Genomic DNA, 24,603 nt, shown 5'->3' with positions numbered 1-24,603 from the left:
CCTGAAAGATTCTTACGCTTTCCGAAACACGAGAAATTACCCAAAGAAGCCAGGGCTCACCTCAAACAATATTGTCTTATAAGTCTAAACTTGTCCGCTACCCAAAGTTCCACAGGTCCAGCTAGATGAATCACATGGCAGTTAGCCATGAAAGTAATTTTCAGCATAATAAGTATGTCAATCACCTCACCTGGCGTTAATCCAAGTGCCCAAGACACATCCGATGTTACGTTTAATTTTTTTTTTATTCGTTATGTCATAATGATATTTCTAGTGACTACGAATCTTGAAAGTATAAATTATACAAATTCTAATAAAAAACTCAATTTGGGTGCTTTAATGTCTCATCTCAGTTATAAACGCGAAGGAAAAAATTTGGTCGAAAGTTATTTCGACAGATCATCCCTCACCCATAAAGGCACTGTACTTTAAGTACTACTTAATCAAATACAGTTGTTCCGAAAAATTATAAGATGTGATTTTTTGTGGTAACCTCTATAAGTTAAAACAAAGATATGTATGTAATATTCAAGTAAAAGTAAAAAAGCGTGATACGCGTTTGTTTCAAACGAATTTTTCCTTTACAAAATTTCATGATGAAACAACTTTTTTGCAAGGACACGTAGATCAATTTGGATAGATGCAGTGTAATACTAATAATAACAGTACTGTCTTCCCAAATTTTCGAGAAAATAGAGTGAATCGTTCTTGAATTTTGATTCAATCAATAAAATAACAATAAAATTTAATAAAAGCATTTATAAGTACTCGTAATTTAAGATAAATAGCGATAACGCTTGTTCAGGTTCTACACGTGCCAGTGAAACAGAGAAACTAAATGAGATTTTCTACGAATTGCAATAACTGGATCACAACGCGATGCTACAGATTTTTTATTGCATCGACTTCCGCGTATTAAATAAAATATTGCATTTTATTTTGATTTGCAGTGTTGTAATTCAGATTTGGTTAATTATAACTTGTCTAGGACTAGAAGGCAAAAATTTCTCAACGAGGGCTTAGCCTATCTTGGCATTTCCCCTAGCGAAAACGTCGAGAAAATATGAGAGTACCAAGTCGCCTAATGAATTTAATTACTATACTTTCTTAGTGTATGCTCAGTTTATGTTTATACATCAGAACAGTGTTCTTAACTTACCCTCGGGAAGTAAAAATGTCTTTTTAACTTGTTACTTGAGCATTTCACATGGTTTTATATTTTTATATTAGCCGACTTTAAAGTAGTAATAGTTATTTATGCATTAAGGGTATAATTACGGAGATTATGGCACGAGGGAATATTTAAAGCCCGACGAAGAAGCCACAATCGACAATTATGCCCGTGTTACATACAACGTTTTTTTCTATTTTAGTTTCTAAAATATTTTTAACGAAATATTCAGTATTTCCGACAAAACTTTGTGAATTGGGCCGATGCGAACATTAATACATAGCTGGTTATTATTTTGATGTTGTTATGGATACCACGTTGTTTCTTTGATAAATAATTCGATTTTCAAAACACAAACTCAAAAAGCGGAAAACGGTTATGCACAAGAAATTTTAAAAGATTTTGAACTCGGCCAAGGAATGATTTGATGAAATACTGTTTTCCCAACTTTAATAAATATGTTGAATATCGAAGCTTGTTTGAATCTATAATTAATGTAAATGAAGAGTCCATCGTTGCCTAGCAATTTTTGACTGATTTGTGCCATAAAGGCCAATTTATGCCCGCAGTTGGGTGCTTATAAACAAGATTATAATTCTAAAATAGATTAAATTTATTATATGACTTTTCGATCATAATAATTTAACGTTTATTATTCTACCACACCGAAAACACAAAATTTCAAAAATAATCGACACGTTTCGACCACCACACAAAGTATCTTGTTTTTATGATACATCTTGGGTCTAGAAGCCAAACTGCATGGTTGTACCTTACTTATGACAGGTATCCTTTATTGTAATAAGTATTCATAACGAAGACCGTGACACAATTTCGATTTTAATTTACAACATGTGAAAAATTAATACAACAAAAAATGATAACGATTAGGTAAAAAGCGATATATTTATCGAGAGAAAGATTAAAATGCGAAATCAGGACGATTTTTGTAAAAAGAACGTGTGAATGCAACATGCATCAGTTTTGAATACGGGAAAAGGTTTACTAACTTGTAAAATATGCAAATCTCTTCCAATGTGTCTTTTCTGTATGAAATAACGCAGTCGACCATGTCTCAGACTCAGATAAGCATCGAAGAATCCTTCTATGTCTGATAATCGATGAATCTGAGCGAATGCACCGTCTGGTACATCGGCCATCTCTGTGGCAGCAGTGGTGTGTAAAGTAGTTCATTAAGGTAGATAGAACGACGGGTTAAATTTATCGCCAGGTGATTTATCAGAGGGAATTGCAGATGAGACACTTTAGTGGCAGTTACCGTTACCTGAATCGCCGTGGTTTTAGGGACAGCCTCTCTAATTCTTTATCTGCTGGCTCAATTCCAGTCGGGAAGCGTTTATGTCGCCTCAATCTGAGGGAGAGAGACGAATAAGGGTCAGTCGGTCATCCCCGGAAGGGCATGGATGCCGTTGCTGCTGCATAACCTACGGTAATATTACCGTCAAGATTTACGGCCTATCGATCTCTAATTACTCTTCGGACGGCCCACCTTGCCGCCTTCCAAACCTGATTTATTGTCTTATATTTTCGGTAATTCCAAAGATTTATGTTGTATCGATTAAAAATTTCCTGGCACAATACGTCCATAAAAAACGTGGGGTGGACTTGTCAGAAAAGAGTTTGATGAAAATACAAGAATTTGGGCAATCCTGCTGCTTGACAATTGTTTTATGATTTTTGTAAAACTGCACTATGTATAGTTTTCTGTGGGTACCTACTAATGATTGAAGCTACACTATCTCGAATGAAACATATCGGTGGGGCATTATTTTCTATGCCGATTACAACTCCAAAGAATTAATAAATTCCAACTTGCGATACAGTTGCACTGTAACGGTTGTTTTATAAGTCTTTATTCAACTGGCTTTCGAGTATTTATTTAAGAATTTAACAAATGGTGTGCAGAAATCTGTAAAAATTGAAGTTTTTTAATAAATCAATATTGTTGTAAAATTTAGTACTTCTTGAGACCTTTCTACAGAGATTTAAAATTCGGTGGAGGTGAATAGAGCGGAACTGACTCAGTTGTATGCATGACGTTAGCCACATCAATCATCATAGCAAAAAAAAAATGGTCGAAAGTTGTTTCAACAGAACTTGCCTCGTTCCTGAAGTACAATGAAACATATCCAGCATTTTCGAGTTCAGTTTTTTCTTTACATAATTTTGCGATGACGTTCATCAACATTTTTGCAAGTACATGTATATCAACTTGGATTGGTGCAGTGTAATACTAAAAGTAACAGTATTGTATCCGCAAAATTTTATGGGAAAATGGACTGAGCCGTTCTTGATTTAATCAATAAAATAAAATAAACTGACACATTCATTAACTTTTTGAGCCACCTGTCTAAGCAGATTTAAAAATATGAATGCAGTTATAAATCACAAGTAACAATTCATCAAATTTTGCACATTGGGTAGAATTTATTCGGCGAAATTTTGAGATGACGTCATCAATTTTTTGGGATTGATAAACAGACAGATTTTGAGGTTTTTACTTAGAAAGTTACCATGCTTACAATAACTTCAAACCGTCTGCAACATTTCAAAGTATTCAGTTTTGTAATTCTTAATTTATTCAATAAAATAAATCGACTGATTCATTAGTTTTTTTGTGAGATAATATAAGCAAAGATAAAAAATCAGGTTCTCAATTTGATCAATACAGTGCCACAAATCCCGCTTCTTTGAAAAATTAAATAAATTGAGTCAGTCATTAATTTTTTAAGACACCCTTTATAAGCACATCAAAAAATATTAACGCAGTGATAAATCACAAGTATAGACTTATCATACTTTGCACATTTAAGAGAAAATTTTGAGGTGACGTCATCAATTTTTAGGGGGGGATGAGCAAATTCATTTTTATCCAAAAATTTTCCATTCCTATGATAACTTTAAAACATCTCCAAGATTTCAAAGCATTCGGTTTTATAGTTCCTGATTAAATCAATAGAATAAATTCACGCATTCATTAATTTTTTTGAGTCACCATGTATATGCAAATCGAAATAATTTGATTGGAATGATAAATCACAAGTACAGGCTCATTATATTTTGTACATATTAGATAGGATTTATTCAGCAAAATTTTAGGGTAGCGTCATCATTTTTTTAGGGGCGATGAGCAAGTACATTTTGATCAAAAATTTTCTATCCTTATAATAACTTTAAAACACCTCCAAGATTTCAAAGCATTCGGTTTTGTAGTTCCTGATTAAATCAATAGAATGAATTCACGCATTTATTATTTTTTTGAGTCACCCTGTATATGCAAGTTCAAAAAATTTGAATTGAATGATAAATCATAAGCACAGACATATCATATTTTGTACATTTTAGGTAGGATTTATTCGGCAAACTTTTGAACTGACGTCATCAATTTTTTGGAGGGGATAAGTAAATATATTTTGATTAAAAATTCATTATGTTAATCATAATTATAAACCGTCTGCAAGATTTCAAAGCATTCGGTTTTGCAGATTCCAAATTAAATTACAAAATGTTGTTTCAAAATTTGGATTTTTTTCAAAAAAATCTGGACGTTTTTGGTAAAAAGTATATTCAGAGTTATACACTACATGGGTAGGATTGTGTTATTTTATACATTTTAGAATCCATTTACTATGTACAATTTTGAAGTGACGTCATCACAGTAGTGGTGGGGATGATTAGACAAATTTTGGTTAGCGTTTTACCATCTACACGATATTCCTAATATAAATACAAAATTTGACAACAATCGGCCCAGTAGTTTCTGTCTAATATAAATGCGGGACGGCAAACAGACGGACAGACAGACGGACAGACAGACGGACAGACAAACGGACAGACAGATGGACAGACAGACGGACAGACAGACGGACAGACAGACGGAAACGGGAGACCTACTTCTTCGTAATCTAGGTGTCATGAAAGGTCGAGAAATTGTTAAAGTAGAGAGTCTGCCGATGGACTCGATTACAATACTTCCTTTGCTTAGGCTCGGGAAGTAAAAATTGGTTGAAAGCTATTGTAAGTATAATCCGAAAATTCAGCTGTTTAAAAAAATTATAAAATTTGATTTTACGAATAGCAATCTGAAGCTCAAGTGCTTATTCATGTTTATAGATCGAAAGAATCTCAGTAGAAAGTAGTTTAATTTGAATGAACTTGTCTTCTCAAAATAGAATTAAAATTATTATTAATTAAACCACAATCGAACAAAATGTTCTGAATATTATAAATCTTATTTTATCATTATTATATAAAGACGTGCGTATTCTTTGCATTTTCGAGAAAATGGGGTGACTCGTTCTTAATTTGACCAATAAAAAATTTGTGATGACATGATCAACATGGTTAATTCTAGTCACAGCACAAAATAAAAATATTTACAGCATTACACCATTGAAAAAAAAAAGGAGACGGCCAAGTTCGGCATCGAACTCATAATCGCAGTACCGCATAGTTGTTGTTCTGTCCGATACACCCACTGCGCCATGGAGACGTACAAACCGTGTTGGGAATAAAACGTGAATATACCTTGCAAATGTTTTCGTGAAAATTTGAACTTTTTTCGAAAAAACTGAAAGCGCATTCGGACACTACAACTACATGAGTATATTTTTGTGTAACATTCAAATCATTTTAAAATACCATTCATTGAAATGACACAATCAAATTGTTGGTGGGGATCATTAGCCAAATTTTGGTTAGCGTTTAACCATCTACATGATATTTCTGATATACATACAACGTGTCTAATAAAAATGGACACAGACATACAGACGGAAACGGGAGACTACTTTTTTCGTACTGTAGGGGTCATGAAACGTCGAGAAAATATAAAAGTGGCCATTCGTCTGATGGACTCGATTACTATACTTCCTTAGCTTTCGCTCGGGAAGTAAAAGTCGGTTGTTTCTATCGTATGGGTTTAACGGTAGAAACTTGATGTGGAAGAAGTCGCTGTCGTGATCAGGATGTCAACTTTTGTGGGTAATGTTGTTAAACTGATTGTTTGTAGATGATAGGCAGGTTTCAGGATTTAGCCGAGTGAATGCGTGACAAACGCCTAGTAGTTAGCTACCGCAGCCACTTTGGACCCTGACTAACAGCTGAATTAGCTCCTGTTACACATACCATAGTTGGCTCCCATCTCCTGCCAGACAAAGCAGGTAGAATGGCAAAGGACCGCACCTGAACATTGCACACAAAATTTTTAATTTTAACAAATTGTTGTTATTTTTCTTCTTATATACATGTACAGGGTTATTCAGCTAAGATGACCCATTTGTGTTTTTAAAATAGGCAACCCATAATACCGGTTCCACTTGAGCCTGGATTACAAAAAATGTTTCAAAACTTAATTGTATCAAAGTTTGCTTGTAAGTGTATAGAAACGTCAGTGTCAGCAAAATGTCTATGCATTCTTACGATAATAACGAGAAAACCGACATGTTTGCGTAATCTAAAAGAGATTTTTGTGGGCAAATTGTGTTTTTTTATTGGTAGGTGAACGAAACACATTTCAATAAATTTAAGACTGTCATGCAACTGTAATAAATTACTGACTTAGGCTTCATCACTGAAGAAAACATACTCAATAAAATTGGGATTAATTTGCACTTGGTTTCTTATAAAGTTATAAAAATCCAATCTTTGTGGTTAGTTTGTGGGTCGAAGTGCATGCTCCAGGTGCAGATGGCTAGAGCGGTTAGGATGAAATTTATTTGTTTGTCTAGCAATAGCAATTTGTCCCATAACTCCCTCCCATATGAGGATTCTCATTAACTTGTGCAAGAAGTTATACTTCATTTTCCAAGCTATTCGCAGTCTGGTTCCGTTTTCTCTTGTTGGGGCCACACGGTCAGGATATCTTCGGGCATACAATTGTGCTGTACGCCTAGCCTTTGTGTGTCATTCTTCATAACGTGTCTATAACCAAGGATCATGTCGGTTTTCTCGTTATTGAATGCATAGGCGTTTTTCTGACACTGACCAACGTCAACACTGAAGTTTCTATACATTTAGCAAACTTTGATACAATTTAATTCTGAAACATTTTTTGTAATCCAGATTCAGGTGAATCGGTATTTTGGGTTGCCTAGTTTCAAAACATAAATAGGTCATCTTAGCCGAATAACCCTGTATTTCTTATTTTCGTTACTAATATATTTAGTTCCAAAGATAAGTAAATAATAAATCAAAATAAACCTGAATAGTATTTATTTTCAAACGTCATATAACTGACGCTCTTATCGGGGTTAAAGTGTCATTTCTATGACAGCGTTTTTGAGCGGCGTATAAGTACTACTTATACTCCGCCGGCGTATAAATAAAACATTTATACTCCACCGGAGTATAAATATGTCAAAATCATAGTGGTTGTCAACCATAGTAACTATGGTAAGTGAAATCAAGGCAATTCCTTAATGAAGCAAGAAGATAGGAAATAATCATTTCAAAAGAAGATTAATCGTTTGAAAATAAAATATTGTATTTCATTCGGAGTTTAAGTGACTTCACGTGACTCGTATGGACTTAATTCGCCTCGCTATCGCTCGGCGTTTAATCGTTCATACTCGACACGTAAAGTATCACTTAAACTCCTAATAAAATAAATATCTATTATTTTTGGCTTGTTTCTATAAGCTATACATTTTACAAGTTCAAAATTTGTTACTCCTATTATATTTTGTTTGAGCACAGAAACTGACTTTTTACGCAAATAGTATATCGCCTGTGACAAGTGTTACAAACGTCTCTTTAGTCGCAAGATTATTTAAGCACGAGTGGAGCGAAGCGAAACGAATGTTTAAACACGAGTATCTAGAGAAGTTTATAAAGATATTACATACTATGCCTTTTCTACGACTTCAAAATAAAACTATAATTAATAAGCATTCACGTTCAGTAGAAGTAGCTGACAGAAACTTTTCTGTGGTTAAGTTGCAATCTTAAGATCACTAGAAACTAAAGATTGGCATCAACTGTCTAATTTTCTAATTCAAATGTCAAATCTGACTTGTGTGGAAAAAAAACAAAGTTTTCTAGTTGCAACACGCTTCGTTTCAAGAAAACCCTTAAATACAGTGTGGAAACAATTTCCACAAAAGTGGTCACAAGAAAGCCCATTTTAAGGGAAAAGAGACAAGAAATATTTCGTGGTTATCAAAAAATTACAGAGAAAAATGGACAACGCTTGGGTAAAACGGAAACAGTTATTCGTTATTGTTTTGTAAGAGGGAAAACACTCGGCTTAGAGAATAATTGTACGTAATACACGTATAAATTTAGGTTTCCGACGGCAAAGTTTTTCACATTTTAAATATGTTATAGCTACCACGCTACCAGAATCAAATTTATAAGGCGGTATCTCCAATTGCGTGATAGTGATGAAGATTTACTTTTCATTTCCTTGGATGAGACATGGATATATCAAAACGGATCTATGGTAAAATTGTGGATCCATGATGATGACATCAAATCTTGTCCTCCTAAAAAAACTAGTGAAGGGAAAAGGTTAACAATTTTACATGCGGGTTCCTCTTTGGGCTTTTAGAGGGATGTGATTTTCTCCTTGATTCAAAAATAGATTCAGCAGATTACCACAAAACCATCACATTTTCGATGTTTGACATTTACTTACTTACATGTCACATTTTTGATACCTACTTTCTGACATCCCAGTTATACATTATACACTAGAACAATTATGTCCGCAGTTACACAGCTTAAAAAAAAAAGTTACCAAATCTAGTTACATCTACCGAACGTGAATTCCTTATATCTAAGTTTCGAAAGTACTCAAACAAAACATATACAACATACAAAACCACATTCAGTCCACATTTTGGAAGGAATATCGGATCCTCTGAAATATACATATCCATAAGATAATCTGCAAATCTTTGTATTTTCGAATTTTGCCGTTGTATTGCAGTAAAATCAAAGGCAAAACAGTCTACAACAGCAACCTAAAGATGGTAGATCAGGACGTAATTTGATCTTCGGCATTATAAAATCTACTCTCCTTGCACCATCGAAGCCAATTTATCTATACTCATTTTTCGACAAAGGATCAAAAACCGACCCTGGAAGCCAACTCGTATATACCTACTCTCTGTGACGACGAACTATCTTCCCAAGTACAACTGCCAGCGACATGTGTCGTTTGCGAATGCCAAAAATTCTGCAGTACTGAGAAGGCTGTTCGATCATTGTCGCTCTAACTGACACTAACGGACCATACAATTTATTGGTATACAAAACCGTCGTCCTTCTTATATCAAGCAAAAGTTATAAATAATAAAAGTGCAAAAGTTATTTGACAAATTTTATATAATAAAACCAAAATAGATATTAATATAATAGTATATTATTACTTAATCTTACTTACAAATCTTATATTATTAATCTTAAATAACCTAAATTGTTATTTCTCTTTAAAAAGTTCATGAAATCTTAAATTAATCAATAGCTAAAATCTAAAATATCTGTGTGTAATTAGATTAATTAAATATGAAATTGTTAAGAATGTGTTCCTGTTACACAATTATCATGGAAAGATGATTATTTTAACCATATATCCATTGTTATTCTAAGAAGGTTAGTCTTGTACTCATTAAAATTTTATTGCCCTATGAAATTGAAAAAACTAGCAACCGTGCGAATGACTCTAAATGACACTGAGCCAGGAGCAAGTAGAATTCTGAAAGGACATACTTTTAAAACTTTTATTTACTTTTTAAACATGTACAACTCGTATTTCAATGTAAAAATATTTGAAAGAGCGGTAGGTATATACAAGTTTGCGCACCAGAACTGGTTATTACACTGAAGAACTAATTATCAAGAATGACAGTCTATTACAATTTTCATGCAGACCACGATTTGGTTGAAAATAGAATACGAAATCACTACAAACCGACAACATTGCATTTTCCTGCGAACAATAATAACTATACAAAAGGTAATGGTGGATGCAATTAATACCAAAACAACGATATATCTAGATGGAGGCAATAATGAAGCTACAATTTTGACATTGTGTGAATTAGACTCACTGTTTTAGTCAAATTGCTTATTAGCAGTAAATTGCAATTGGAAACATAGAAAAATCAAAGAATATTTCTGTCGATTTCCAGTGGTTGTTGAGATCGCGCATGGAACTGGGTATGCGATCAATTTTTGACAGGTTTGTCATGAGTTTTACGAAAAGTAGAGTGCAGGATGGAGAAAATATTTTAATCCCCACATATAAACTGCGGCGGATTTTTTGCAGGGTCCGAGAAAGGTCTAAAATAAAGAGCAGCGTATGCAGGTGCCCAGCTACCGAATTGGATGTGTTAAGTACTGTGTTTAAAGATCTACACGATTTGTCCTTTTTTTCCGAAAAGCATTATTACGTTACACAGTTAGTCCATTGTAAACAATTTTTTTAGATCGTCAACGACAGGAAGAATTTTATTTGTATTACGGTTTAGGAGTGAAATTTGGTTTTATTTAATTTTACCTTAAAATCAAGTACAATTTTTATTTAAAAAAACAACAAGCTCTTAATAACATTTTTCTAATTTCGAAAGCGTAACGTTCTAAAATATCGTTCTAGTAAAGTTTCCGACAGTGTGTTGCGCAAATCTCTCAATATAATGTAATTGCTTCAGAGCAAGTCTTCGCATAATAGATGCTGTAATCTATACCAACGTAAATCTAATAACGATTAATATATAGAAACAAGTTTAGTATATATATATATTAATAAACCTGCGATGAAATGTGAAGTGATTCTTCACATTTTGTTCTTTACAAGAGCAAGCACGTTTTTTTAAATCACAAAAACACCTTATTTCCTCAGTGACGCGAATAAAACGTATTCCGTGTACAGGTGGAGTTCTGGTGTAAGGGAACAAGATTTGTGACCCGGAAGGTCCTATTTTTACTGCGACTCCTTTCAAGTTGGCCCGATAAAAGACTTTTTCTAGTATCTGAAAATGAATCGGCATTACGACTCTTCTGTAAACAACACACGATTCAATTTCGTCTTAAAGAAAAATTATGGTTTCAAATAAACTTGTATGGAAGCTTTTAAAGTTCAGGTTGACTACCTTATTCAAGTATTTTTAGCACTTTCTCAAACTTATGTATGCCTTCTTTTAATTAACGACATAATTAAAGGTAAGCATAAAAGACTCTGAAGTTCATTATAATACTCGCATTTTCGTAATTTTGTTGTGTAGTTTACTTTTACATTACAACATTCAATAGATACAGAGCGTGTTTTCGTGAAGGTATAAACTTAATTAAAGTTTTGGCTTGTAAGACTATATGTGTTACTACTTCTATTACTGTAGGCTTCATTGTTAACATAATGAGGTTAAATATTTAGGTTTTGAAGTGAAGCATCATTACAAGTTCGAAGACTTCTCGAAAGTGGAGTTGAACGTCCAGACATTAAAGCCACGTGGTCTTTATTACCAGATTTACTTTCAGTATTGCAGTTGTTACAGTGTCTTCACCACTTGGTGCAAACAATGCTTGCGCTGTAATAATAATAGTGTCTTCTCACTGCACATGTTTGTTACTAAAATCGCTCCTTCTAAGCACTATTAAATCGGAAAGCAGCAGCTGGAGCAAGTTTGATAGTTGTTTTCAGTCAATTTGTGGTTACACCGCTGTAACAACACTCTAAATAGATTTTCTTCTCAAAATGCTAATATTTTATTACTAAGATAATTACACACGAAAGTAAACTAAAGTACACGAAACAATAATTAAATTAGTTTGTACGGAAGTTTCCTTGCTTGAGGACTTTTCCTCGAATAAACGTAAAAATTTACTCCACAGAGTTTCATTTGTTTTCTCTTGCTCACGTTCTTCATTGTGTAAAATAAGATGGATAAGTGCATTACTTGCTTTGCATTTTCCAGTTTTTGCGTCATGGGTGTGACCCCATTTACAAGCGCATTGAAAACTTCCTGGTAAATTAAGGCACATCTCGTTGTTCGGGTCACAAGAATGGTTTCCTAGCACACATTCGTCAATATCTATGCATATTCCATAAAAGGAGCTCCATTGGAAGCCTTTTTTCGGACAAGAACAGCTCACATTCCATCTATTTAAAATTATATCTCTGAAAATAACTTCATATAAGTGACGCTAATTTATCAAATCCTAAAATCTAGCAACATTGCAACTGCTCTAATATAATAATAAAAAATTATTCACATAGTTATAAACGGTACTTTTATACTTTTATATGTATATATGCAGGCTATTCAGAAAATGGCGCATCAACTCATACTATTGTATTTCAGGGGCGAGTGAAGTTTCGTCGAAACAACCTACGACCATTTTTTATAAATTTGTATAATTTACTGATAAATATAATATAAAGTGCAAAAAATATACTTATTCCCTAATCAATTTTAAGGAAAATCTAATATAGAACAAAAATGTTAATGTTTGCAAAAACACATTTTTTAAAGTACTTAAAATTAATAATAAGATAAAACTAACAATAATTTGAATTACAAGGCATTTTTAAATTGTAGTGTTCATAATCTAAATAAGTACATAATTTAATCAGTAGAAATAATCGCTAAAATTGTTAACCAACATTACAACTTTGCAATGTTTGTTAACAATTTTAGCGATGATTTCTGTTTATTAAATTATGTAATTACGTTTTCGTTCAAATATTTTATAAAATGTGTATACTAATCTAGGCTAACGTATTTTCTTGCCACAGCAGTAAAATTTCCATTGCAAGCTCCCAGAATAGAAAAGATATCACAGCAATCACTGGTGGAATACATTTTTGAAATTAAACGACAGAATTGTTTGTTTCGTTGTTTTGTTTCCATTGTTTGTTTAATATCATTACCATGGTCAGACACCTCCAACAAAGGAAAGTATATCATTATTTTGCAGTGTTGCCATTGGTAGTTTACAGCAAATTTCAAGGATTTTAATTTTTTGTTCTCACCGTGTACAAGCAGATCTAAAAAATATGAATGCAATGATAAATTACAAGTATAGACTTATCACATTTTGCAAATTTTAGATTGGATTTACTCGACAAAACTTTTAGATGACGTCATTAATTTTTTGGGGTTGATACACAGATACATTTTGGTTAAAGAGTTACCAGTACCCATTTAGAAAATATGTACGCAGCCAGTCGCCCGATATGGACTTGATTGCAGTATTTCCTTAGTTTACGATCGAGAAGTAATATCTGTGTTAATTATGAAACAATTTAATATTTACTGTATCGTCGCTAGAATCGTCATATAAGTTTTCGTTGTGAAGTTTTTTTCCTTCGCCACAAAAAAAAAAAAACAAAATTTGTAGTTTTACACCTGCAATAAATTAAATTTTCATTGCTGCTAGAAATAATATAAGGAATGTGTGTGTGTTTTAACTGACCTGTTTTAGTTAAAAGCCTAATTCATGCAAGGAAAAAGAACAGCAGTTGAGTGGACCTCTCAAAAAATTAAAGAAAAGAAGAAAGTTTTCAATGTTTAAATATACAGGGTGATTATTTTATCTGTTCACGGCTCGATAAGTCTGAATAGGCAGCACATTTTACTTTCCATAAACGACTTCCTCTTAAATTTTTTATAAATAATGTTGTGAAATATCCTGTTTAATTGGGGTTGCTGCGGCAGCATGTGCAAGCGTAGTTAGGAAGAAGCGAATTCGAAGTTAAGTTGAGTTGCATTTCCTTTTCCGCGATTGCTAAGTATCGATTCAATCAAAATTAAGGAGGTCATGTCATTACTCCGCAACTATGGCCGGTCACATGACTATAGTTGTCAATATATAACTTTTAGCTCGCAACCTGAAGAGGTAGTAGTTGAAGAAGTAGTTGAAGTAGTAGTTGAAGAGTAGTTGTAGAAGTAGTTGTAGTTGTAGCAGACAAGTGATAATTGTAAGCAACACCCGTACCAGCGACATTTTCTTCCAATAAATTTGGTATACTGCCCAATCTGTTTCAATTGCCAACCCCTACGTGCAACAATAATAAATAACTTGTAGAGAATAATGACTGCACCAAAATTATGACAAAGTAATTCTAGCAGTCAAATTATTTTTTACTTTTGCCAACAATGTTTTTGAATTCCGAAAAAAAACCGATATGCATTTAACTTTAGGAAATATCGATGCTGCCGCTCGTGTATGTGGCAGACGATTCAATTTCTTCTAACTAAGCATTTAGACAACTTAAAAAAACGTTATGAGAAGTTAATCAATTTAAGAAACCTAAGTTAGGCGTTGTACAGTAATAACGCCAGAAAATGAAGCTGCCTTGACTGAAATTATAGAAGAAAATCTTCACGTGAGTTAACGGCACATCACAAGACAATTGCAGATTATTTAGAGTTGGGTTTGTAACATCTGCGGTAAATGGATTTCACCCATGCCATTTCAGGCATTCACGCGAAAGGATCGTGGTGTCATACAGATCTTCACACCCGAGATTCTAATTAGACTACATAGAAATTTTGAACGCAGGATAGCGCTGTGTGAAGAAAGTTAAGGTGAGCAGTTTGAGCACTTACTATAGCATACCTATTTATTTTATTTGTATTCGTTCTAGGATTGAATAAATTGGGCTCTATTGTGTTTGAATTTTGCCATTATTAGTTGCTTGACATCTTTGTTGTCATTTATTACATAATGTGATTTTTGTGTTGTTGCATTTACTAATTAAGTATGATTGCTAATTTAAAAAGAACAATAGGTTGATCAAAGTTGCTTATAATGTGTTGCCTACAGGAAAGTATTCAGGCCTGAACACATAAAATAATCACCCTGTACCTATATGAATAATTTGTCTCATAAATATATAGCTACACTGACATTCTATTTTAAAACAGAAATTGTAGCAAATTTTACGGATCTTGGCTTTTTTATGGAACACTGGTGTTATTAACCACTGGCTATTTTTAAGTCTTTTCAAATATGGGGCATCTGGGTACTGACAGGTGATTTACAAACCTATATATCTCCGAGTCAAGGTAACGACATTAGGACGCAGGAAATCGAATATTTTTTATGTAATTTCCTCGCCCACGTTTCGGCCGTGAAATACGAGAACCTGACTTGACATTTTCGTCTAATTTAGAGCATGAGAAAAACCCGGAAGGTAGATTTAAAAATGAGATAATTCCGGGTGGAGGCAACACCCGCATGTTGTTGTCGCTGGTAATAGTTTAAATACCCACCTAAAGTCCGTATTCTGAGAACGCTTCACGACACATTCTCGCTGACCCATAGGATTAGCTTCAAAGCAGGGGTTATCTGGCATGTTCCAGCAGTTTTCCGGCCTAGTCAGGTGCTCGACGGGACAGCAGGGATCCGGGCAAAAGCTGTAGAGGGCACAGGCGTAAGGGATTGCGTCGTTGGCACGATGATCTTCGTTATTTGGGCCGAAATCGGGGTCCAAACAATTGGCGAAATTATCGCATTTGTCCGAGAGATGTTCGAGGAATGGGTGGGACTTCATCGTGTACCAGCAGAGGTAATAACTTGCCGTGACACGCCATTGAAAGCGCTCGAGAGGACCTGATGGGTGTCTTATTTAATTAAGCAGGAAATGAAGCGAATAGTCTATAATTAAGAGACGATATGTATTATGCTGATAAGATTTGATGATAATAATTAGTAACTTATACTTAGTTACAAAACACTATTTTTTAAAGCACGATGCAAATAAATTGCTCTGATGTTAATAATTTCGTGTTGCTTTTTTAAGTCTAATACTAATATATCACAATTAAATTCATGTCTATGAACTAGCAGACCTAGAAATTGCAACATAAATTAGCTGGACAATTACTTTCTTCGCAGATATCTACAAATGTTAATAGTTAACAACATGCTTTTTATAACAGAGTGCAGTAATAGCATATTGTGATAGGAGTTTTATAAGAAGCATTTTGTCGCAAGCACGGTTTTAGTAAAGGAGTAAGTCCAACAAAATGTCTTATAAACGAGTATCATACAGTATTTTTTCTACTTTGCGCCTTTTTAAACAAAAAAGATGATAGACAGTTATAACAGCTAGCAGATAGCTCCTCCGTGTCGTAATGACAACAGTAAAAACATAAATTTCACTACGTTTAGTGAAATTATTATGGCACCTAGTGTATTTATTACGACACGCGATTGCGTATCGTAATAGAGTAATTTAAACGCAAAGTAGAGAAATAGTGTTACGGTTTCTAATTTTTTTAACAATAATGAGAATAATAATCAAAAAGAAAAAGTGGTATAGGTTTATTAAATTTATATAGCACACACATAAATCTGTTTAGAAGATGATTTTATATAAAAAAAAAAAATGATTTTAACTTGTCATCACATCTACTGATAAGTATTATGTGCTACTAAATTTTGGAATTTCTAATATGACATTCGATACAAAAACAAAAATTCTTTTAACTGATAAATTTTTATTTCGCTTCCTATTTGTTGGATCTGACCTAATGCCATGCCTAGATGAGCGAATATGACAGCGCACTGGAATTAAGGTGCCGAGTTGGTAAACGCCCGACCTAGACAAGAGTTGGTGTTTGGCAATCGAAGCCAGGTTCGTAGATAAATTATAAAATTTGATTATGGTAATTTTATTTTTAGTATGTTAATCCCTGTGTGTCCAAAGCTAAAGTTATGCTGTGTATATGTTTCAATTTTTATTTTTTTTCAAAATTTTGTGATAACGTTATACATTTTTTACTGAGGACAAATATATCACTTTTGATACACATACAACATAACTAACAGCGACAGTACTGTATTTTAAGAATTTATGGTACATTAGAGTATTACCAAAGCTTCAAAAAAGTGTACAAAGTTGAGTTTCAATATAAATCATAAATTTTAGTCTAAATTGTTTACCATAACCCATATGCGTAAAGTTACAAGTTTGGATTCATATTTAAACCACAGATAACGCAACATGTTACATTATAAATTGTTTATTATTATAATTTTTTTTTGCAATGTGTGAGTTTATTCTATACAATTTTTTTGTTTCGTTTTTAAAAGACCTTGTAGACGAAAAATAAATCGTAATGTAAACAAATTTGTCCTAATTTTTTTTGGATTCCTCAAATATTAATTCTGGGTTAAGCGGCCAATCCAAATAGTCTATAATAAATGAAAATCTTTTAGTAGCGTCTCGATGTAGCTTTAAGTTTCGACAAAGCTTCACCAGTTGCAAGTTATGTTTTAAAAAGCAATCTTGCCACTTAACTGAAGTGGTCTGTTCTGTCTCCACACCATCCCTACCTTCGAATGGATTGGCTTGTATGTCGTCTGCTTCCTTCATCTTTATACAGTCTTGGTTCACAATTTCTATTTGTTTCGAGTTATTCCTTACATTCCATTGTTGTTCATGAATAACTGCGGCAGTATCATCGATTCGTTTCAGTCCTGTGTTTTCCACTCGTTTTCTCAAGTAGTTTGCACATTCAATAAGAGATTCATCACAATACTTGTGTACTTCCCAATGTAGAGAACGGAGAGGTGGTCTGGGAAAGCTTCTACAAAATAAAACATAATTTTGCAAGTGGAAGTTAGTTATTTTTTAAAAATTACCAGAAAAGATTTTTACAATTTACGGTTCGATTAAACTAACAGCTAAGGTATGACAAAACTGGGTCCACTGACTAAACATGTAATAAACCGTCGTATTATACTCAAAGCAGTATGTTAGAGAGAATAATAATTTTAGTACCTATCAGTGTTAATAAATATCCTTTTGAAAAGGTATGTTGTAGTTAGAAATTAGAATAATGTTTATTGTTATTAAGCGCTATGCTGTGTAGAGATCATCCACCGTCACGGAATATAAAGTCAGCACTCAGCAGTGTTTTTTCAAATCAAAGAGTGAAATCTCCAACGATTTCGTTCTTGAGTTGCGAGTGTGTTGAGTTTTCGACGGATTGGAAAGGTACGGATGTCGAATCAGTACATATAGAGGGACCTTGAAATATTATAGACCTTGAGTGGATATGAGAAAATATTAATCTTAGCACAGCGAAATTCAGGATGATTTAAATAGCTTAGAAACCATGGAGAAAGGAAATTTATAGCAGGGTAGCAGGCAACGCTTCTAAGAGCGTAAACAGCAGATCTGTTTTAGTATCGATGAACAAAAAAGAAGGTACTTAATATAGGTATTTCATAAGGCCTAAGGTAGGCCTAGTATAATGTAAAACTACTTTTAAGTATGATACTTAGAGAAAATCAAGTTAATTTCATGAGTTTCATATTACAGACTTTCGGTATACAGACTTGTATCATATTTTGGATCAGCCGAGCAAACCTGGCCAACGCTACACAATCATAACAGGGCCATTAGATGACGCTTTATAGAGACTTAGTCGAATCTAATCGCGGTTTTTGATACGCAGTTCAATCTTAGACCAGTTACAACATTTCGGACTCGAATTGGACCGAACCGCTAAAATAAAAAAAAAATTAAACAATCTTGAAATTGAAGTATACTACGTATAAAAACTGGCGCCCGAAATCGATGCTGTTCCCTCTTCAAGGAGTTCTAAAGTGGATCAAGTAATTAACATGCCTTCAGGCCACATCTGGAATGTATAAGCGACGTCTGCCCGGAAAACAGGTGCCGCCAAACCTGCCCGCCACAAGAATAACTGACACGCCGACATGGCGATCAGCTCCGTTCCTGATCCTTCAGTAATGCCTTAAGTATGCATTATCCCTGAGGTGCCCTTCTGTACCTCACACCGGCGACTTCACTTTAGATACGTAGACCCAACTGACTATTGCAAAATTAAAAAAAACTGATATTGTAACGGCAGTTCCAAACTGGAGAAACCATTCTTGAAGTTTAAATTACATAATACTACATAGTTTGTTTACTTCTATATTTAAAGTCTGTCCCTTTTCAATGCTTTAATGCAACATTAGGTGTTTACAGTTTATATAATTTTCGTTTCTTATGTTCAAAGACAAATGGCTTTATTTACACTGCAATCAGGGGGGACTGTGCTGAATAATTGTGAGACTGGAATCAGTTTAAGGTTTCATTTGCTGGCGAAACAGCGTTTGTGTTTTACAGTCATCCGTGGAGTTCGTGTATTTCTTATCGGAAGAATGACCTACTTATAAGGCCATGATGATATGAATTCTACACATCGTATTGGTCACACATAGACGTTTTAAGTAAATGATATATTCATCACGTTCGATATAAATACAATACAAACATAATGGTTTTTTCTATGAATTTATTGTAATAGTTCTTAAAGTTCTGGTTATTGATTTGCTCAGTCGCGCACGGTTTAAGTGATAGTGAAATAGTCGAACACAATGACGTTTATTATATATTGCAGTTTTCTAACATGGGTTGACTGGCTACTTTAATGTTTTCGACGTTTTATGACCCCACAGAGTATGAAAAAAGAAAGAGGTTTCTTCTTTCTGTCTGTTGTCTGTCTGTGTCGATTTTTATTAGACAGATAGATCATTTTCGAAACTACTGGACCGATTGTTGTCAAATTTTGTATGTATTTTCAGAATATCGTGTAGATGGTAAAATGCGTAACTAAAATATGTATCTATAATTATCTCCATCAACAAAGTGATGGAATTTCCTCAAAAATTTGTAATTTTATGAAATAGCATACTCCTATACTAGTGGTTTATGAATTCGCATTGAGCCTTAATCACAAATACTTTACGAGGATATTTGTGCAATGTTTACTGCAGGTTTCATGTAACAATGTCTCAAGCACATGTAATACAAATGCGTCGTAGCTGTGCGAGGTAAGGCCTTGGACATGAGCAACTTGAGGATGAGCCCCACATTTTTCGCGAGTTTTTCGTTAAAGCTTTTGAACTAAATTGTTATATTGTGCAAATAAACTTTTTGTCTACTTATTTTAAAATAATCGAAACAAAGTTCTGGATTTAAGACATTAGATAAAACTTGCGCATACGTTTTAGTTGCGGCGACGACTCTTACGTGTCAATGCAAAAATAAGAACGTGTAATATGTACTTTTTAGATCTGCAGGCAATGTTGTTACTTAGGGAACGAGACTGTTTCACGATTAAGTATAAAAACAATTTCTTTCGGCTTATTATAAATTATTGTTAAAAATATTTTAAACAAGCATTACTCACATTGCACTTACAGTGAAACTTTTTTCATTTTGGGTTTCTTTTGAAGATTTAAAAGTAACTTTGCTTATTGGAATGTAAGCATGTCCAGAAGCTTTGGCTCAAATTGAGTGTGAAATGGTGAATTGATGTAAAACCTCTGCTGACAAGTTGTAACTCAAATTATGTCTAAACTAGTTAAAACTCACTGATTGTGTTCACCTCCAAAGCTATCGGGTTTCTAAAACATTTTTGTTTGTATATTTTCTGCAATTATACTCAAACGTTGTGCTACACAAGTTCAGCATTTGAAACATTTCCATTTATCTTTACTGTGTTATAATTTGAGCTATCAGCCTAGAAAACCTATAAGCAATGCATTTTCCCATCTCTAAAACGTTATTTAGCAGACGTAAAATGCACGGCGCTAAACGATGTTTTAACCATTCTTTCATAATCCGTGACTGTGGCCCTATTAAACACGGGCCGTAGATGCGTTTGGGCTCATTAGTCACGTTCTAAGTGCGTTCGGCAGTTTTCGTGTTCATTAAACACGGATTCAGTAAAAAACTGTCACTACTGTCATTTCAAACCGATATCTGGTATCGCTTAAATAAAGCGATAGTGTTAACACATGCGGATGCAAACATTACCGAAAAAAACATTTTGATAGGAACTCCACTTGAAATCGAAGAGGCAACGATTCCTTTTCGGAAGATGTTTTGTTCGCGTGCTTTCCAACCTTGGATAATTATTATCGTTTTAATTTGAAGTCGTAGAAAAAGCATAGTATATATGTAATACGTTTATAAACTTCTCTAGGCATCTGTTTTTTTTTTTAAATACTCGTTCTGATCGTGATTAAATTAATTATTATTAAATGAATTTTCATAATTTTTAGAACTTAGTTATTACATTCTATGCGTTCAAATTGGAACGAAGTGTAAATGTACTTGTTTTATAGTTGGTCTCTATAAATGATAGAAATAAAAGAGTGGGTAAGTAGTTTAATACTTACCTATAGTATTATAGCGACAAATAATAATAGTATATAAAAATTACCTGCTTTACCTTTTACACAATGGAATCATTCACCAAATATAAAATACATGAAAATATGAAATTTGCGAAAGAGGCAATTAGTGCGATTATTCAATAATAAGTTGTCCTGGCTATGGATTTGCTAAAATCTATCTTCTAATAGTTAAATTAACTGCTATTGATTTGTTGACCTCTGTTCCGCTGACCTAGTCATTAAATTTCTATCACAGTAACTGTTAGGTGTCCACGAAGCAACAAACGGGTTGTTTCCACCCTATCTTTACCTGTAATACTCCCTGCGCGCCAGTTTTGCATCTGGTTCGTATCTCCTGTCGTACTCATTGAATTTGTGTGCCCGTAAGTAATAAGCGATATCTCTGAGAGCTTCAGCCAGCCATAAGGGTGCGGTCGTATTGTCGTCGTGGGAAGTAAATGAGTTTGTTACCGTCGTCGGTGATTGCTGATCTTCAATAGTCGATGGTGTGCTTGTTCCGTGTTGACTTGTTGACGAGGAAACGCAATCAATAACATTAAAACGGAGAACGATCGCGAAAAAAGCACAGCGAGGAATTCCTGCTGACATTTGCACAGCTTTTGACAGTTTAATGCTTCGATTATTGGTTACTTGTTTTCGAGCTGTGGATATAAATGCTGCCGAGCAACATTCAAAATTAAAAAAAAAGTGAGTTTTTCTAGCAGCATAGTTTTGAGTTAAAAATTAGGCTTGATGTGTGTTTTTAATTACAGACTTGCCATAAAAAATGTGGACTTTTAATTACATGTATTGCCAGAGTCATACGTTTTAATTAAAACGAATTTGTAAGCAAATAGTTTACCCACTATCATAGTGAGCAGTAATAAATAATGATCATCGAGGTTAAAAACGTAAACAGATAATTTAGCGAAATTAGGCAAATTGTTATGTTTACCGGTTTCTGTCTGTTAAATACATACATGTTTACATTAATAAAAGTTGGCTGGTAGAAAAATCATATCTGTATCCTGCATGTAAAATCGGTTGGGTAATAATACCGAAACGTCAATTATCAACATTTGTCAAGGAATTGAAAAGCAATGAATGTGAAAAGCAATAATAAGTAACTTTACCGGTTTTATTTGAACTGTTTAATTCTTGAGTGGCTGCATTTTTAACATTTTCGGGCAATACGTCGCCTAAATCCATCATTCTTCTAATTCTGTTAAAAACAATTTTTTGAGTAAACAAAGAAATGTAACTATGACACCGAAATATATCATGCAAACGTGATTAACAAAATTTATTTATTTTTTAATTAATTTTTGGATTATTGGATTAAAATAGGCAGAAACCGATAAAATCTTGAACACATCACGGATATAAACGGTGCCTAACCGCCTTAGCTGTCTTACGGCTGCGGCGGTTATGGCACTATTTACATTCCTAGGTATGTTAATAGCTAATACGCGCAGGAAGTAACACAAAACATGTCTGATCGATTACACCTAATAATTTTAACATATAAGTATTACGTAGAATGCAAAATAGATCCAAAAATATTATACAGGGTTATTCAGCTAAGATGACCCATTTATGTTTTTAAAATAGGCAACCCAAAATACCGATTCCACCTGAACCTGGATTACAAAAAAATTTTTCAAAATTAAATTGTATCAAACTTTGCTAAATGTATAGAAGCGTCAGTCAACGTCAGTGTCAGAAAAACGCCTATGCATTCAACAACGAGAAACCGACATGATCCTTAGTTACGGACACGTTATGGAAAATGACACAAAAATGCTAGGCGTCCAGCACAATTGTATGCCCGAAGATACCCTGACCGTGAGGCCCCAACATCGAAAATTTTCAAGAGGATAGAAAATTCGTTGCGTAAGAAAGTGGTCTGTGGAAACGAAACCAGACTGGGACTAGCTTGGTTAATGAGAATCTCAATTTTATTGAGTGTGTTTTGTTCTGTGATGAAGCCAAAGTCAGCAATTTATTATAGTTGCATGACAGTCTTAAATTTATTGAATGTGTTTCGTTCATCTACCAGGCAATAAAAAAACACAATTTGCCCACAAAAATCTCTTTTAGATTCGGCAAACATCTCGGTTTTCTCGTTATTATAGTAAGAATGCATAGTCAAAGCTCCGGCTACTTTTGAAAGGCCGATGGAGATAGTATTACGAGGGTTAACCTGGAAAACATGTTTGGTAATGGGAAAGACATTTGAGGACCACTTGACCAACTTGGAAGAGGTCTTTAGCCGAATGAAGGAGGCAAATTTGAAGTTGAACCCGAAGAAGTCCCTCCTCTTTCAAAAAGAAGTAGAATTTCTGGGGCATACTGTTTCGGCAAACGGGATCAAGACTACGGGAACAAAGATCAATGCGATTCGCGATTGGCCAAGACCAAGAGATAAACACGAAGTCCGTAGTTTCCTAGGATTGTGCACGTACTACAGAAGGTTTGTCAACGGATTTGCTGATATTGCTGCTCCTCTGCACAGGCTGACGGATTTGAAGTCTCAGTTTAATTGGACTGCTGAATGTGAAGCAGCCTTTAAATGATTGAAGAACGCACTATGCTCTAGTCCTATTCTGTCCTATCCCCAATCATCGGGAATGTTCATCTTGGACACGGACGCTAGCAACATCGGAATAGGTGCTGTATTGTCACAGGTGCAGGACAAGGAAGAAAAAGTTATCGAGTACTTCAGCAGTGTACTTTCGAAACCCGAGAAGAACTACTGTGTTACGAGGAAGGAGTTGCTGGCGATTGTCAGGGCTGTTGAACACTTCCATAAGTATCTCTATGGACGCGAATTCCTGATTAGAACCGATCACGCAGCCCTCACATGGCTCCTTCAGATAAAAAATCCCGAAGAACAAGTGGCTAGATGGCTTGAATGACTCCAACAGTATCACTTCAAAATTCGACACAGGGCTGGTAAGCTCCACAATAATGCGGACTCTTTGTCGAGAAGACCATGTAAGAACTGCAAACACTGCGACAAGATCGAGCAGCGTGAAACGTCAGTCAACTGTGGTAGGACAGCAGTCACCGAAGACGAAGAATGGACTACAGCCCAGCTTAGAAAAGACCAAGAAGAGGACGCGGATATCGGGCCGTTGCTCAAATGGAAAGAAGACGGGCAGAACGGTCAGCTTGGTCGGAAATATCAGACGAGTCACCCTCTTTCGAGGCGTTATGGGCTCAGTGGGACTCCCTGTGTATCGAGAATGGATTGCTTA

The 24,603-nt window shown here is 34.4% G+C and overlaps 1 protein-coding gene across 1 annotated transcript; it reads right to left on the bottom strand.

The window, feature by feature from the left end:
• Window positions 1–7,002: 7,002 nt before the first annotated feature.
• On the bottom strand, window positions 7,003–22,057 carry LOC135127294 (uncharacterized). Its single transcript, XM_064053738.1, has 6 exons — window positions 21,654–22,057; window positions 17,480–17,733; window positions 15,412–15,751; window positions 11,969–12,311; window positions 11,024–11,166; window positions 7,003–7,189 (listed from the first exon to the last, which is right to left on the bottom strand). The coding sequence occupies exons 1-6, from the start codon at window positions 21,950–21,952 to the stop codon at window positions 7,003–7,005; spliced, it is 1,566 nt and encodes a 521-aa protein (XP_063909808.1). The 5' UTR covers window positions 21,953–22,057.
• Between the last annotated feature and the right edge of the window lie 2,546 nt (window positions 22,058–24,603).

The sequence above is a fragment of the Zophobas morio genome, unplaced genomic scaffold, assembly GCF_036711695.1.
Source record: "Zophobas morio isolate AGI-343-1 ecotype UQ-CSIRO unplaced genomic scaffold, CSIRO_AGI_Zmor_V1 ptg000011l, whole genome shotgun sequence".
Taxonomy (NCBI): Eukaryota; Metazoa; Arthropoda; class Insecta; order Coleoptera; family Tenebrionidae; genus Zophobas; species Zophobas morio.
Note: the sequence above shows the minus strand (reverse complement) of the source record. Positions and strands in the feature narration are given on the sequence as shown.

Bases quoted from the DNA above. Each gene is read 5' to 3' on its own strand.
- LOC135127294 (XM_064053738.1), bottom strand. From the start codon at position 21,952: ATGTCAGCAGGAATTCCTCGCTGTGCTTTTTTCGCGATCGTTCTCCGT. The intron at 15,752-17,479 runs GTAGGGATGGTG...GACACCCATCAG, and splicing joins ACAAGCCAATCCATTCGAAG to GTCCTCTCGAGCGCTTTCAA. The intron at 12,312-15,411 runs GTGGGTATTTAA...AGTTATTTTCAG, and splicing joins TCTCAGAATACGGACTTTAG to AGATATAATTTTAAATAGAT.